Raw genomic sequence first — 17,096 nt, 5'->3', positions numbered from 1 at the left:
GGCTAGGTAGGAGAAATCATTTAACTTATTGATCGAAAAACAATTTCATACATCTAAGCAATCTGAGAATATTCTGACAAAATATCCAATCACCAATATCCACAGAATCATATTTTGCTTCTTCAAGATTCAAGACCATGTAGTCAATGATTTTGAAGCAGTCTGAAATTTTATGGCTTCCCTTCATTCCCAATGTGATTTCCAGCAACTTCTATCTTTCCGCGAAACATTTGCTGTTTACCATGTGTGCTAATTATCTCTCTTGTTTGCTAATCTCAATTGTTTCCTAAAATTGCAGCCATGACCAAAGAAAACCAGCATTTCTTTAAAGTAAAAAAACCTTGAAAAATTCTACAGACCACATTAAGTTCTTTAATCCGGTCAAATTTAGTATGGTCCCAAAATTTATAGAACATTCAAATTGAAGAATGAAAATTTATCTCTCTGTAAACACAAAGTTCACCATTATTATACAACATGGAGCAATCCAATTACAAGGATCCAAAGGGCCTTTGCTGTTGCTGACAACTTTATTTGCTCTTTCCTTGTCCTATATTAAACTAGGTGGGCGTCCTAACAAGAACTTGATTCACTCTGTCGTTGGGCTCCATTAAACTAATTGAGTAATACGAACTTAGATTCTTAGTCCATGACTTAAAGTAGCATGTTCATCAGTGAACTGTTCAATGTTAAGATATCTATAAAGAACAACATCTATGGTGATAGAGGAGAAAAAAGATCAGTTTTTGCAATCAGCTCCAAGTCAGCTCCTTTCTGGGGGCCTCGGAGTATGGCGATCATTAGCACTTGATCCTGGATAGTCATTGATATCCAAATCCATCCTTTCATTCCTGACATATTCCTGAAATATAATGGCTTAGATCGCTTAGAATCTAATTTGCAGAACTCTTCTGAGAGAAGAGGAGACAAATTTGTAGATATCAGACAAAAAGGGAAAAATCATCATGAGTGGAAGTCCTGAAGTTTCAAATAATTCAAATGGAAATTATGATACCCCCCCCCCCCCCGCCCCAACCAAAAAAAAAAAAAATCTTAAAAAAAGAATAGTTCCCCCTGTATTTATCAATTTTAATGAGTATATACTATTCTAGTGCTAGGAATAACACTGTAATTCATCTAGAGATTGAAAGAATTCTGTGGTCCCTAGATAGTGACCTTTCTTCTTGCAGAAGATACAAGACAATTGAAAAGTTTCAGATATCTCAGAATTTTGATGAACAGGGAATCTACATCCAAGCAAGAATAGACAGTGCATGACAAATGAGTTTTATGAAATTAAGAGCAATAGAAGTAATCTACTAGTTATCTGTTGAAATCTTTTCAAATAAAATTGTATAGAAATTAAATTTTTGATTGAGTTGCATTACCTGAGCGGTTTCAGTAACTGCCCCATGGTTTCCAGTTTCCTGCATCATTCTTTGAGCTCCTGCAGCAATGGAAGCTGATAAAATATAAAGAAGAACATGAAGGTGGTTTTCCTATGAGAAAGATCAGGCAAACAGATGACATACTTGTTGAAGGGACTGCATGAGAGAAATCAATTAGATGAGAGAAGGCCAATACAATCACTAGTCCATGAAATGATGATAGTTTTTCCATTTCTACCGAGCTCTTTATGCAGGTGTTGCTATGCCTTCAGAAGGAACATGGGATCTGTCTCCTTTTATGCAGACCCATATGATGGGCTCCCCCTTGTCATCTGGGTCACCTTACCATGGGTGAAAAGCTTAGGAAGTACCCTTTCTCAGCAACTAGTTACCTAACACTCTACTTTTGTAGTGCTCCACAAGAAACGAGCCTCCTTTCCACTTTAACATACCCTAGAATAACAATACCACCCCTGGCTACCTTAGAGAGGGGCACCTATGGTGGTGTAAGTTATGCATGGTAACTCTAGGAGATTATCTCGACACATCATATCTTTAGATTGGTTGGTTGGTGGAGAGATGCAATTGGGGATAAATTAAATATTCCTAAGAAAGTGGGAAGAGATGCAAGATATAGGAAGAAGGGAGTGTACCATCCTGAAAGTGGAATCTGACATAAAAGTGGTGATGAATTTTTGGCGTTTCAGTCATTGTGAAGTTTCCACCAATTGGTTCAAGTCTGTAGGTTTGGTTGGATGTTGCAAAGAGAAGCATGAAAAGTATGAAGCCATGAGGGAATGCAGTGGGCTTCTAGTTTCCCCTCAATTTCCAAAGATGATAAGCTGCCTTCAAATTGAGTAATATTTAGAGTCTTTTTTTTTTTCCATTGTTTTTTTGAGAAAAAAATAGAATATAGAGTTGGGTGTTGTGAGTGAAACAAATACTATTGCATGAGGCCCCTGCTAAGTATTAAAGACAACCCTCTATGGGAGCTAAGGTCTTGATGCAAAATCAGCCTTGTTTATAGAGAGGATGTGAGCTATTCAGTCTCAATCAAGTGTGTGGCAATCTTTGATTAATTGCTAGAGGGAAATTTATGGTTAGACTTTGACTTTCTAGTTAGGGATGAGTGGCAAATTGGGTTGGTGTGGAGTCATGATCAATCTCATGCTTGTTTGATTTAAGATATATGAAACTTTGCAATATCAAATTCATTCCTATAATGGTCATCAAAAAGTGATAATCTTACGTTACGCAATATGGGATCAAACCCACTGCTATTACGCAAACAAGGCTATGGTCCAATGGTTGCAATCCATTGTTAAGAGGAGGTTCTGCATTTGAATCTTCGAGCTATTTCTTGTACGGCACATGTAATTCTTCCCTTATTTCCGAAATAAAATAGGTGGCGCCTCAGCCATTACCCTTAAACATTCAATTCTTCTATAGTATTTGGAACGTGACCTTGCTGAATGTTAGGGACAACCCTTAATAGGGTCTAACCTTACTCGTATAAAAAAGCTGCACCATTCCTTCTTGAATGGGGTAGGCTGTGTTCCATAGCTAGCAAGGGGATAGGTTATAGTTTGACATTTCAATCCAATGAACGGAATTTTTAGATTAATGCTAAGCATTAATCAAGGCCATCTAATCTTTTTCCTCTCCATATATGAATTGATTATGATAGACAACAACTAAAGGTGCGTTGATAAGGACACCTTATAATTAATTAACCACTTTCTTCATTACTTTTTCTATGTTTTCTCTATCATGTTAAACAAAAAAATTCTTAACTTATTTATTCCTTTCCCTCTTGATTGATCTATTTTTTCCCCTTTCACTTTCTTGGAATTAAAATAGAGATCAAAAAATTAGAATAATTTCCAACATTGCTATGGAGGTCCAATGATATATGATAATTAAATGGATAGATCTTATATTTCTAGAGGATGTTTGATATAGCGTGATTCACCTGATATTAAGGGTGATGTGAGTGGAGATGATGAGATCATCATATTTGATTATATCATGGTGATCTCACATAGCATTGATTTTAAATCACCTCTACTCCTTAAATTACTCCCAAATCAATGATGGGATATCCATCCTCGATGTTGAAAATTCAAAATCAACCCAATGTAGCAATCTTAGGCTGAAATATGAAGATAAAAATATCCTTCAGTCTAGTAAAAAAATTGACATATAAATATATTGTTAATATATTATATCAACATTATGTATACAATATTATATTATATTTGATATTATATATTATATTTATGATATATATTATATTATAATATAATAGTAATCATATTATTATCATATTATGATTTAATAATAATTTTATATTTGAGTAAAAATATCTTATTATACTTTATATTTATATAATAAAAATATTTAATATATTACTTCTATTTACCTTATTTTTCTAATCAAAATAAATATACATATTAATAAATAATATATTATAAATATTAATATTAATATTAATTCTATAATAATAATTAATATATTTTTATAGGATTAATGAATATATTTTTATAAGACTAATAAATATATTTTTATTATAAAATTTATTAATTATTAATATATTAATAAATATAGTAATATTTTCTTTATCATATATTATATATAATTAATAAATATATTTTATGAAATATATTATGGATAGTTTTGATATTATATAATCAGTGATCTTAGATTTTCATAGAATATTAAACAAGTTACTTATGGATACTTAAGAATCTTTAATCACTAGACCGTGGTTTACTGAATGCGGTAATTTTAAATTATTAATAATCTAATCACTACAAGATTTATATCATCGGTGATATTAGATCACCATAGTGATCTCATTTGGATCACATATTGTAGTCTCATAATGAGTTTAAAGAAGTATTTTTAAAAAGTAAGTTTTCTTCTCTTTTTATACAGTTTTTAGGACTCAGGAAGCTAGCGTGATTATAAATGCTTTGGTAACTAAAATATCTAGCAAAAAGTACATAGAAATATAGGGGTGTATTCTCAGATAAATTGGATTTAGATAATTTACTTTGGATAGGTCTTTTCTTCTAAACTACATTTGATAAATTAGTTTTCATAAAAGAAAAAATCTGTTGCACTTTCAATAACAACACTCCTTGCCCACCTTTTTTTTCTTCCTAGAATATTCCACTAGCTTAACAAATAACTTTTTTTTTTTTTTTTTTAAATCCTGGACTGTTGAAGGACAAGCTCTTAAGAGTAAGATGCTAGCCATGTTAACAAGTTTTGATTTTTTTTTTTAAATTTTTTATTAAACTTCTTGCTATGCTTCTAGTTACAGCGTTGACTAATTTTTACCCAAAAATGTTAGTTATAGAATAAAGAATAATTGGGATATGCATCCAAGATAATTTTAATGATGCAAGTCTCTCTAACATACCCTAGATTCAATGCCATAGATCAATTACTTTATTAGTCATTATAAACCACAAGGGATGAAGGCAATAAAACCTATCTTCATAGATGATTAGTGATATCAAACTTGCTATATTATCTTGTCCAAGGAATCATCAAATCCACTCATTAGCTTAGCTATGCCAAATTACGGTGATTAAAATTACAAGACCATCGTAATTTAATGCCGGAACCTTATCCTCTGGAATTTGGCATGGAAATGCCAAAGCCAAATCACATGAGGACTGACAGGAATCTTCATAAAAATAAAAAAGGACTTACGGGGACGGTGCCAACGCCATTCTTGGGTGACACGTGGCGAGCGTTATCCGTTTCACGTCCTAAAATTTTTGTCTCCATGTCACCGAGGAGAGGCCCGGGAATGAGACGTGGTAGCCTTCACTTTAAACCAATTTATTTATCGGCAAAGATATTTGAGCACCAACTTAAAATAAGGCACACGTGTCACTCATCCTCAACATCTTCTCTGAAAAATTATTAGATGGAGCGGATCAAATGGACCCGTCCAATAGTCAGTCGCCGCATTACCCCCACTTTATTTAAACTATTCGAGATAAAAATTCGAGGCGAAGATTCGTCCGGTTATCCACCGTACATGTGCCTCGGCATTTAGCCTGATCCGCTGGATCTGGCCCATGTAATAATTTCTCTTCCCGAAGGCTTCTAACGTTGGACATGTGTCCACGTTCCGCTATGGTTGATATATAATAGTAGTGGACGGTGGGGATGACTGATTTGTGAGTGATGGGCCCACCGAGAATCCAGCCGTGGGTTGGATAAACAAGTGCTATGGAAAGGCATCTCTTGCGCAGGGAGTAAAATAGAGCAGACATATCCTCGGTTGTAAAGAAAATTACGTGGAAGATGCAAAAAGAATTGTATTATGAGAATCTAATTTTGTCAGCTAATGCATTGGATATATACATTTCAAATCATGTAAAGAAAACTTACATATTTCTAGCTTCTTGTTGACATTATTAAAGATCCTTGACTCCATACAGTCTTCTAAAACAAATTCAAACGTGTCAGTAGATAATTGGTTATAGTTTTATTCTCGATAACTAACCCAAGATAAAAGGTCAAAAAAATTCTTGATATACAATTCTAGTCTAATTGTAGACCACAAAACGTAACTATGCAAATGTAGAAGGAGGAGTTGGTTTTGATAGTGCCAATAATAATAAAATGAGTATTACTATCAAGTAAAAAAAAAAAAAATTTATTCATAACTTATCTTTGGTTAAATTTGGATCCTATTATTTTTTATGGATAATGGAATGCTTGAATGCATACACTATAGCAATTGATTATCTGATGATATGACAAACAACTATATTTGGAATAACTATCTCATTTAAAAAAATTATTTTACAACTTTGCAACTTTTTTTTTGCTCTTCTTGATTTAATTTTTTTGTTGTATGCTGCATGATAGAGTAACAAAAAAAAAATATTTCAAGCAAGTAATCTTTCAAAATAAAATTTATCATTTATAAAAATAATATTATTTAAATTTAAAATTAGATCACTTCACTTAATAATTAGATAGAAATATAAAAATTTTAGTGCTTAACCATCAATATTATTTAGTCTATATATATAAACTTGATATATACCAACTATATATATAATTTTTGAACAAAGAAAAAATTTTTCCACCTTCCAGAGTCAGTCATGCAAATCAAATTATAGTTCTTATCACGAAATTTAATAAAATATGTGTTCAATGTCATAAAGAAGAAAAGGCACTAAGCATGTCAGAACAATGTTATATTTAAGAAAAAGTTTAGTAAAAAATTAAAAAATAAAAAAAAGGAGGAGGGGTGGAGAGGGGGAGAGAGAGAGAGAGAGGGAGGAAGAGCAACGTTTTGGAGAAGTTGCTGCTTACTGGGTGATGATTCGGAACCAAGGAAAAGACTTGCTTTCCTTCACTTCCTTATAGCCAAGAGGTAAAAGAGACATGATTAAATCACCCACAACGCACTCCAAACGCAGTCTCCAGCAAAGTGATGACACCAATCCGATGCCGACTTCCTGCAAGTCAACAATGGAGTCTCTTTCTCACGTTCATGTAGGACTGGGTGAGGTAAGAAAAGGCAAATAGAATCAAATAACGGCCTCCCAAGGCCACAAAGGAACTTGTGGCTCAGAATCCCTTTCCCCAGCTGATGTGGCCCTCCCCCTCTCCCCCCTCCCCGTTAAACCCCCGAGACAGGGAAGTAGCCAAGCCCTACCCACACCCAAATCCGCAGAGGAAAACAGAGAGAACACCAAAAAAAGAAACAGAGAATTAGAGCTGAGATAGTAATAGATAGATAGAGAGAGAGGAGGGGATGGCAGAGATCAGAGACCTTGCGATCAAGCTCTTCGGGAAGACGATCCCTCTCCAGTCAACCGGAGAGTCGCCGCCCGTCTCCGGTGGCAGCGAGGAGAGCAGTGGGAAAGAGGAGAAGGTATTACTTACTGGTTTGGAATGAATAGTCTACTTACCATGACAAAAAAAAAAAAAAAAGGTTGATTTTTCTTTGTTCTTTTTTTGGGATTTGTCTGGAGTTCTTTTGATTAGTGATTTAGAATTATTCAGAGTTATATGGTGCTGAAGGGGTTATGTGGATAGCTTTTTGGGGTTTGTGGAGTTCGGATGGATTTTGGTGTGTGTGGAATTTGAGGTAGTGCTCTGTTTTGGGGAAAGAGGTTGAGTTTTACTTGCTTTTATGGAATTTATTTTTTATGACATGTTTTGGGTGATTATCCCTGACGCCGTTATCAAATTTCATGAAATTTTTGGTTTTTGGAACTGAGGGTTAAGTTTGGAGTAATACTGAATTTTGGAAAAGTTATTTGCTTTTCTAGATAGTTCCGCAGAGAAAACTTTAGCTCCAAAAAAAAAAAAAAAGGAGAAAAAAAGAATGTTAAAATGTCAAGGATGGAATTTACTTCATGAAGATATTATATTTCCAGTTCAATGGAACATAATTTGTTTTATGTTACTCAATTTTTCGACCTTATTAATTTTTTTGCTCCCCAATTCGTGGTTTTTATGGGTAGAAGAGAATGTTCAGAAGTATGTTACCGTGGTTTCTATTGGTTTCAGCCATTAATTGCTTCAAACTATATCTTTGTGTCACTGAACAAAGGATCATCTTTAAAATTGCTATGTGTTGTTACTTCTTCCACCACTTGCCACGAGACTAATCATTATAAATATTGGAAGCAGTTGGACTGCATACATATACTTCCCCATTATCTCCTCAATATGGATTTAATAACCATTTTGATACATTTTGGTGTATAGATTTGTTTTATTTGAAAGTGATCCTTGCTTTTAACTTGAAACTGGGCATGTACTATTGAAAGTTTCTGAAAGAATATATAGAATTTATGAGCATATCTAACAATAAGCTTGGAAATTTCAGGATCACAAAGAAGAAACTACTCCAGAAACCAAGGACCAAGACATTGAATCCCCAGATTCAGAAGAAAAGAGTGATTCTCCAACATCCATAGCAGGTGAGACTGATAAACTTTCTTTTGGCAATCAAGAGGATACCAACATCAAGGATTCGAAATCTAAAGAACAATCAAATGGGACAAGTAATTCCCAAGAGAAAGCACCAAAGAAGCCTGACAAGATCCTTCCTTGCCCTCGCTGCAATAGTCTAGACACCAAATTCTGCTACTTCAATAACTACAACGTCAACCAGCCAAGACACTTCTGTAAGAACTGCCAGAGATACTGGACCGCCGGGGGCACCATGAGGAATGTCCCTGTCGGAGCTGGTCGCCGCAAGAATAAGAGCTCCATCTCCCACTACAGACACATAACCATGGACACTCTCCAAACAGTTCGATCCGACGCTATGGAAGCAATTCACCATCCTCCTATAAACTCCAACGGCACCGTCCTTAGCTTTGGCTCCGACACGCCTCTCTGTGAATCAATGGCCTCTGTGCTGAACCTTGTTGAGAAAAACATGAAGAACTGCACCAGAAATGGATATCACCAGATGGAAGAACAGATGGTTCCATTGTCTTGTCGAGCGGAGAATGGAGACGAGCACTCCAGTGGATCATCAGCGATGGCATCAAATTCTAAACATGAGGCAGCCAAGACTGGCTTGCAGGGAGTTCCAGCTCCAATTCCATATTTCAATGGAACTCCATGGCCCTATCAATGGAATCCAGCTACTCCTTTCTGCACTTCAAGCTTTGCTATTCCAGTCTATCCTGCCACAGCTTATTGGGGCTGTGCTGTCCCTGGCTCTTGGGGCATTCCATGGCTCTCACCTCTAGCTTCTTCTCCTCCTAACAGTGGCTCCCCAGGATCAGGACCCAATTCTCCAACCTTGGGCAAGCATTCAAGGGATGGACATATACTGAAAGGCAGCAATGTGGAAAAAGAAGATGGCTTCAAACAGACCAATCAGGAGACGTGCATCTGGGTTCCTAAAACATTGAGGATCGATGACGCTGATGAAGCTGCAAAGAGCTCTATATGGGCTATGATTGGTATCAAGAATGACAAGGCTGATGCAGTGAGTGGCAGAGGCATCTTCAAGGCCTTCCAGCCAAAGATAGATATCAAAAATCATACGAGCGAGACCTCCCAACTATTGCATGCCAACCCTGCGGCTCTGTCACGATCTCTTCACTTCCAAGAGAGCTCATAGAGGAGTGAAAGGCTCTCACTTTGTCAAGACAAGTTGACAGTACTGAAGTTTTGTAAATTTGTGATGACTGGTGAGGAGGAACTTTGGTATCCTTTGATGGATATGGAGCCATCTCGGAGCCGCGGAATCATCTGTGGTCTTTTCTCAGATGTAACAATAAGAATTCTCCATCTTCACCTAGCTATGATGATTTGGTTGGTTGTTTTTTCTTCTCAAAAAAAAAAAATGATGGTTTGGTCTTTTTTTTTTTTTTTTTTTTTGCCCCCTCCATGTAAAGAGCTGATGAGTAGCAGAGAGGTAGATTGAGGAGAGTGATGTATGCACTTGTACATAAATAACTTAGCCAACTTGATCCAAGGGGATGTTCTTTTTTACAAATTCATGTTTTGAATTCTCTTACCTAGGCCTACTTAGATCAAATATCAGTGAGTTTTTGGATGCTGGAAATATAGAAGATAAAAATAGGACCAACAACTCAGAGAGGAGAACAAAGGTCGGATACTGCCATGTTTGCTTTGTATTGCGATATGGAAGATACTATGGTGGCGGAAACAACCACTTTCTGCGATGCCTGCAATAAGGCACTACAGTTGTAGAAAAGCCAAACACAGGGCTGGGAAAAAAGAGAAAAGTTTCTTGTAGGCCCCACCTCTGTGGATAGGGATGAATTTCCACCACAAAAGGCCAAGCATCACTTTTTTTTTTTTTGGGGGGGGGGGTGGTGGGGGGTCATTTCAAGAGTCCAAGTGGGTGCAGGCAAATGGTGGAAAGAATAGGAAGATAGCAATGTGGAAAAAGTGACGCTTTTTTGGGCTAACAAAGAGAAAAAAATTAACTCTTAGGAGGAAAAATATGGTGGACCTATTCCCTAATGCCATGTCTACATCTTTAGAGTGAATTCAGAACTTGGAGCACCATACTCAGAATTGAAAAATATGCTTGCAGATATGCTATTTCCAATTGCCTTGCATTTTAGGAGGGAGCTTTTGCCACCCCTCTCTCTCTCTCTCTCTTTTGGGTGAGAAAAGCATCTCTTTGTCAATTTAAAGCTGTATGTTTTGCATCCTCTTGCATTCGTTGTTCCAATCTAATCATGTTTCTTGCCCTCTCCTCCTTTGAATAATATCCTTTTGATCAACCTGATGCAAATTTCAGATTCTCTTGGGGCTTTGTATTACTACAAATATGCTGCCAAGAGCATTTGATTCAATTTACTTCCATAAACTAATTATTTAAAACAATGATGCTTTATATGTACTTTTTTTCTTTAAAAAAAAAAAGATGCTGAAAGACAAATCTAACTTACTCATCTTCAAATATATAATTGCCAGACCGACCAGTATAAAGAAATTTTAGTGGAGGTAGAAAGGTTCCTTAGTCAACGGGTGGATCTATAAATTTATTGGCAAGATTTATTTCCCATTTGTGCACCCTTAGTGACCATCTCTTAACGCCCTTTGACATTTTCGGATCTACTAAAACCCACCTCCGCAAAATTTTTTTAAACTTTTGACGACATCCATCAACTAGTTGACTGCTCTAGGATTTCTAAGCTATCACATTTTGACCTCAACAAAGTCTTCAGATTTGAGTTGTAGTTAAAGAAAATGAGTTTGGTAAAGAAAGAGTGCATCGACAAGTAAAATTAGATCAACCTCTTCATTTTTATTGGGTAAGGCGGCAAAATTACACAATTGGAGAGTAGATGCAATTAAAAAAATTAGAGAACAAAATATAATGGAGTGGTGTCCACGTGGTTGCAATGAAATCCCAAATTGCTAATCCTAAATGGTTGGCCACAAAAATGCCACTCGATCCACTACATCATTTGTTTCTTAAGAGATGTATTTAACTTCAAATCTCCTACGATACCCCAATCTTCTACAAATATCTGCTAGAGGGGGATGCATAGACTGAGTAATACAACATGCAATCAAACTCATATAAATATCGGCCAACAAGCCCCAATCTTCTACAAACTCTCATATAATATATGCTAGAGTGGGTAGATTTTGCTCCTAAATCCCATCCAATCTTTTCCTAGTAGTTGGAGTGCTCTATATCGAATCTAGTAATTCTCCTATAATATATATCTAAACTCTCATATAAATTACATCTGTCTAACAAACTTGAATGCCAATCTAATCAAGTGCATGAACCAATGAAAAATTCATGTGATAAGAGAAGGAATTTGAAGATGTGGCACATGACAACCTGCGATCCAATTAAAGCCATGGAAAATTGAACTTTAGAGGCTAAGAAGAAAAATTCATATGTCCAATACAAACCTAAACAATCATATGGACAATAGAGATTAATTAAAGAGATAGGAAAATAATAACCAAATGCCAAATATGCAACCGATGCTTTGATGAAGTCTAATAATGCCATTAGTTATTGAAGGAATGAACATATGAATGGAGTGGCAAAGAATCTTATGAGGCTTAGATCAAATGGGCAGAATAAGGTATTTTAAGCCATTTTAGACTAATTATGAATCTCTAATTATATTTTGCTCTATATTGAAATTTTTTCTATTTTTAAAAAGAATGTATGCAACCAACAACAGAGTTTTGTAATATAGACTCGATTATTTGGACAAAACTAAAAATCATAAAAACATTGATAAAATATTTTACCTTGTCAAAGATAAATCCTCCTAGTTGGAAAGACTCCATGGTTGACATGTGGTCATGGTTGACACACAAAAAAAAGATATAAAAAGTAGCACCGAAATATCACCAATATAAACCCACCACTAAACATTTTCAAGTGTCAAACCATGAAGCACCCACCACCGTATTGTTGTACCGCATGCTCATCATCTGATCCATTTTCTTTGGTCCACTACTCAAAACTGTGGAGGTCAGCGTCTGTTGACTTCAAGGACAATCCACTTAGCATTTTGCGCATCCTGTCATCGACTCATTGGAAGTATCATGGAGTGAGGCACTCAACCTCAAAAAGCGTCCACTTCAGTAAAGCATGAGTGCACTTTCCCATCAAAGCTAACAAGAAAGTGGTGAAGGAGGCCCCAATGACCTCACTAGAGGGGGCTAGTGGGAGAGGAAATATTTGCACATTTGGTGTGTGGAGGAAAAAGGGGTTAAAAACACCTAGAAACATTGCCCCTGAACTTTTAAAGTTTAGTCTATTAGTTAGGTGGAGCAGGAAACAATTAGATAAGAGGAAGAGGATGACCTAACCATCATGGAACTTTTATGATAGTGTTTAGATATGTTGTTACGTGTTCAACAAGAGTCCCATGAAGTGTTACTTCGTATAATTTAACATATTTATATGTTGCAGACGTGTCGACGTAGGATTGGCCTTCATAAATTTTGTAAATGAAGTTATCTTTGTTATCAGATATGTCGAAGATAGCTCGCTACTACCTACGAAGAATATATCTAATTAGGAAAACTTATCTCAGCCAAAGACACCACCAAGCACGTGTTGGGGTAGTTGAGGTATTGAAAAAGAGGTGGGAAGGATTAAGATCATACTTAATTAACAAAGGTAAGAAATAAATTTAAAAAGCTTCATTTTGGATGATTCTCTTACAAGTGACGAAAGATGTCGGTGCATGGTGACTTGATCCAAATCCGTAAGAATTTTTATATTCCAACACAAAAAAGAGGCATGGGAAAAAGTCTTTCCTCGATGTACTTGGATTTCATTGATGCATTTGGCTCTTTATTAAACAATTTACATGAATAATTTGATCTAAATCTGGTGTGCTAGAATTTTATGAGTTATATATATACACTATTACAAAAATAAAATGTTTACTGATTAGAAGTCAAGTATGAAAGCTATCTTGATCCATTTAGGTGAATGAATCCAGATTACTATTCGACTGCTCTCAGTGGTGTTAAATTTGATCTTGACATGCTTAATCATGCAGGATTGGATATCTGCTTCAGATCTTGCAGGTGATTAGTTTTGGGTCTCAAGAGAGAACTTGCAGTCAAAAATGTTCCAAGGCTCAAAACGTTTAGTTGTGCAAAGGGTCAAAGGAGCTAATATGTTCTTGACTGGGATGACAATGCTAAGTGGATGCATGAGTGCAGTAAGAAACTATGCCAAGAATGTCACAAAGTAACAATGACACAGTTTGACAAGTAGTGGAAAACGAGCTAAGATTTCGAGGCCATGTCCCACAAAAGCACGTACAGCAGGTCGATGTAAACCTTGGCCTTCATAAAACATAAATGTTAATTGTGTGCGAGAATCTAGAGCAGCTTGAAACGATAATTAATGACTTGAAATTAAAAAAAAAAAACATTGGCAAAATAATGAAACTTGAGGCAAGCATGGTCAGCGAAAGCTGACCTACAAACCAATGGCAACCAATTAATTGTTATTTTGATCGATGGCTATCATTGTAAGAAGCTTCACAAAAGTTGGGCATGCTTCCACCCGTGACCTTGAGAAGGCACTACTGATGGAGGCATCGCATGCACAACATCACCGAGCATTGTAAATAAAACCTTTAACAACTTAATAGGATAACATTTATAATGTCGACACTCTCCACCAGCCTATAAATCTACGAAATTTCTTCAATATTTTAAAATGCAGTGGATACTGTGGCCCGCATATGATACGCAAATGTGATCCATGGCTGCGTCGCATTGCCTATACACAGTACTGTACATGGTCATACAGTGTTTAAGGACCAAAAAGACAGTCCACCTACCGCTGTCTCGCCATATATGACCAAAAAGACGGACCACTTACCACTGTCTCGCCATATATGTGGATACTTTAGTATTTTGTAGCTACATATACATATATGAGCTCACTGCATAAACAACCCACTCTTATGCAGATTCAAACTTATAGTTAAATTCAACATAGGTTTAGGTAGACATGAAATAAGTACCAATAGTATTAAAAAATATTGATTTTATCGTTTTGGTTATTTCACTGTGCTTAATTATGCAGTCCCTTGATTGCTAAGTTTTGCAGCCGGAAGAATGGTATCTTATATTTTCTCATTCTTGTATTCGAAGAGAGTTGGATTATTCAATCCACATACTTTTAGAAATTGTTAAATAGAAATAAAAATTAAAAATAATTTAGGATTAAAAAATTTAATTTTTAGCTTTTATTGAACTCTATCAATGAAGTCCGACAGAAGAAATATTTCTTGGCAAATTAATACCAATGGTTGGTATTAATGTTATTGTACATGCCACTATCTACAGAAAGGTATACTGTTACTAATATCTACTCCTGATATTTAAATTCTTATACTACCTACCTATCTACCTACCTACATATATACATTAAATCTTGTTTAAAACTTTCATAAAATCTGCTACCAATATCTGAATTCTTTCTAGAAAATTGTGTGTGTATAAGAAAAACATCATTATTATTCATGGTCAGCAGATGCATCCAACCATCACACATCTACGAAGTGTCCCTCTTCATTCACATGCTCGCTATAAGCCAAAGTGGCTTGGGACGTGGACTTGGCAACAAAAGTGCTGGCATCATGCCATTAAGAGCAAACAGTCCCCACCACTGGCTAGTGGCGGTGGCTGGCCGCCCTGTGGCAGAAATAGAGCAGAGAGGTGCTGCAAGGAAAAAATTGAGGAGGATTCTTGTGATTCTAAGAACATAGGAGAGATAATGGGCTACTGTCGCTTTCTCTCTCTTCTTCTCATCTCAGCCCTTCTTTCCCTCTCCCTCTCTGAAGGTGACTCCCTCCTCTCTCCTAGTAGTATATCCATATAAAAAGTTTCCTCGTTGTACGAGTCCTCTTCTTTTTTTATGTCAAAAGAAGCACTCCTGTCTCTTTTTGCTAGGTGTAACAGGACTTGGAAGAAGGATTGGAATTCTGAGGCCTGTTGATAAAGGAGGGCATTCCTTTGAGCCTGAGGTGGATTTCTTCTTTAGTTCTTTTATTTAACTAAACTAGAAGACTTTTCTTATCATTTTTTGTGAGTGTTGTCTCAGGAGGAAAGCTCGGGAAGGGAAATGTTGGAGATGGAGAAGGACTACAAGGAACCCGGAGCCAACACCAACCCAAGGAATGGAGACCCCTTCAACCCCCCACTTCGGCCACCAAGGCCTTGATGGCATTCCTGTTTACATTTAAAACTAAGATATGAATCTGTGTCTATATATAGCTATGGATATTCTTCTCTTCCTGAAGATGTATCAATCAATGTCTATCTTGTAAAATATGTGAGCTTGTTTGTGGAGGAAAGCTAAGGTTTTGTTTTTAGGATCTTTGTCTAAGAACCGTTGATGTAGTTCTCAGGCTGGAGATATGAAGATGAAGAAAGCTTTACAAATGGGATTATGATGTTTTACTTTGGTGTGACTATTTTGTTGCCTTCATTAATTTGCTGATGGGAGTTCCCACCTTTTAATACTAAAAAATAAAGTAAAGAAAGAAAAAAAGAGCTCAGAATTGGCTGAAAGTGAGGCAGCATCTTCATGGAATCTGTTGGGAACAAGTTGAAGAGTTGAGTCAAGGCATAGACTATTAATTATATTTATTTTAGTTAGGAAGTGGATATAATACACCTTATGTTTCACATAATAATTTTTTCCATTGTAGGCAAAGCTGGGAGACTTTGCCAACCCCTAAAATGATTGCTGAAAGAAGAGAAGACATACAGATGTAGGAGTGTGCAAAAGGGTAGGCTACTGTGAGCTGCATAGCTGAAACCTACCACTTGCATCTGCCATGCATAGAAAAAATGTTTTTGATGCCAAATTGGTTACCATGAACATATTTGATGGGAATTGCATAACAATTACAGCTTTCAGCAGCATGACAGACAATATTCTCCAATTAAAGTTGTTATACAAAGATTTCATAAAATAATGCAAGCAATCTGGTACTCCTAAACAATTTAGTTATCCTCAAAGATGCTATGCATCAGGATGCACTTTTTCCATGCTGATGCACTCCAAGATACCTTATCAGAGCCTATTTAAAAAGAAGCATAATTGTCATGCCTCAGGACAAAAATATATGTCAGTCATTTTTTGCTCGAATTGAAATGAAAAAAATATTGCATAAATCAGCCATTCTAGGCCATCAGAATATACTTTACGTATAAAATTTCTGGCACTAAAAATTGCATATTTGGAATCACTGACATAAGATTTTCCAATTACATAAGTGAATACATTGTTAAGACTAAAAAAACTCCATGGATCACTTACCCAGCTGTTTTCGGTTAGAAATTTTGGATTTTTTATAGATTGACATTTTTCAGCTATTTTCGTAATTGGATGTTAGACAGACATCACCATATGCAGAGAGTTCTAGAAGATCCATGTCTCATCCTGATGTTGTTGGAACTCCATTATTAGCAATCAAGTTAGCAATGCATGCCATATTCTATTAGGTAGCAATCCTGTGTATAAATCTGATAAACAACATTTTGATAAAACTTTCAAGTCCCCTGAAACTCTATAATATGCATTCTTCCGTATGAGGACAGGTTTGGATATTTCAGTCTTATTTCCCTTAGAACAATTAACAGTTGCCTGCAAAATGAGATTATTTGTCAAATAAATTTAAGTGAGAAGCAATAGGTGCAGAC

The 17,096-nt window shown here is 35.9% G+C and overlaps 3 protein-coding genes across 4 annotated transcripts; 2 read left to right on the top strand and 1 right to left on the bottom strand.

Moving 5' to 3' along the window:
* Nucleotides 1-421: 421 nt before the first annotated feature.
* LOC105041740 (uncharacterized) lies at nucleotides 422-1,893 on the bottom strand. Its single transcript, XM_010918756.4, has 3 exons — nucleotides 1,533-1,893; nucleotides 1,389-1,447; nucleotides 422-862 (listed from the first exon to the last, which is right to left on the bottom strand). The coding sequence occupies exons 1-3, from the start codon at nucleotides 1,618-1,620 to the stop codon at nucleotides 764-766; spliced, it is 246 nt and encodes an 81-aa protein (XP_010917058.1). The 5' UTR covers nucleotides 1,621-1,893; the 3' UTR covers nucleotides 422-763.
* A 5,139-nt stretch (nucleotides 1,894-7,032) lies between these two features.
* On the top strand, nucleotides 7,033-9,897 carry LOC105041741 (cyclic dof factor 1). The gene is made up of 2 exons (XM_010918757.4): nucleotides 7,033-7,302; nucleotides 8,266-9,897. The coding sequence occupies exons 1-2, from the start codon at nucleotides 7,183-7,185 to the stop codon at nucleotides 9,517-9,519; spliced, it is 1,374 nt and encodes a 457-aa protein (XP_010917059.1). The 5' UTR covers nucleotides 7,033-7,182; the 3' UTR covers nucleotides 9,520-9,897.
* Nucleotides 9,898-14,809: 4,912 nt separating this feature from the next.
* Nucleotides 14,810-15,830, top strand: LOC105041743 (uncharacterized). Of its 2 annotated transcripts, none has more exons than XM_073254039.1 (3): nucleotides 14,810-15,229; nucleotides 15,348-15,412; nucleotides 15,490-15,830. In XM_073254039.1, exons 1-3 carry the CDS (start codon nucleotides 14,920-14,922, stop codon nucleotides 15,607-15,609), a joined length of 495 nt encoding a protein of 164 aa, XP_073110140.1. In that variant the 5' UTR covers nucleotides 14,810-14,919; the 3' UTR covers nucleotides 15,610-15,830. The 2 variants fall into 2 exon arrangements, with proteins under 2 accessions (XP_073110140.1, XP_010917060.2); XM_010918758.4 differs by having other exon boundaries at nucleotides 14,867-15,229; nucleotides 15,339-15,412.
* Nucleotides 15,831-17,096: the final 1,266 nt, after the last annotated feature.

Source organism: Elaeis guineensis, chromosome 3 (genome assembly GCF_000442705.2).
Source record: "Elaeis guineensis isolate ETL-2024a chromosome 3, EG11, whole genome shotgun sequence".
Lineage (NCBI taxonomy): Eukaryota > Viridiplantae > Streptophyta > Magnoliopsida > Arecales > Arecaceae > Elaeis > Elaeis guineensis.
Note: the sequence above shows the minus strand (reverse complement) of the source record. Positions and strands in the feature narration are given on the sequence as shown.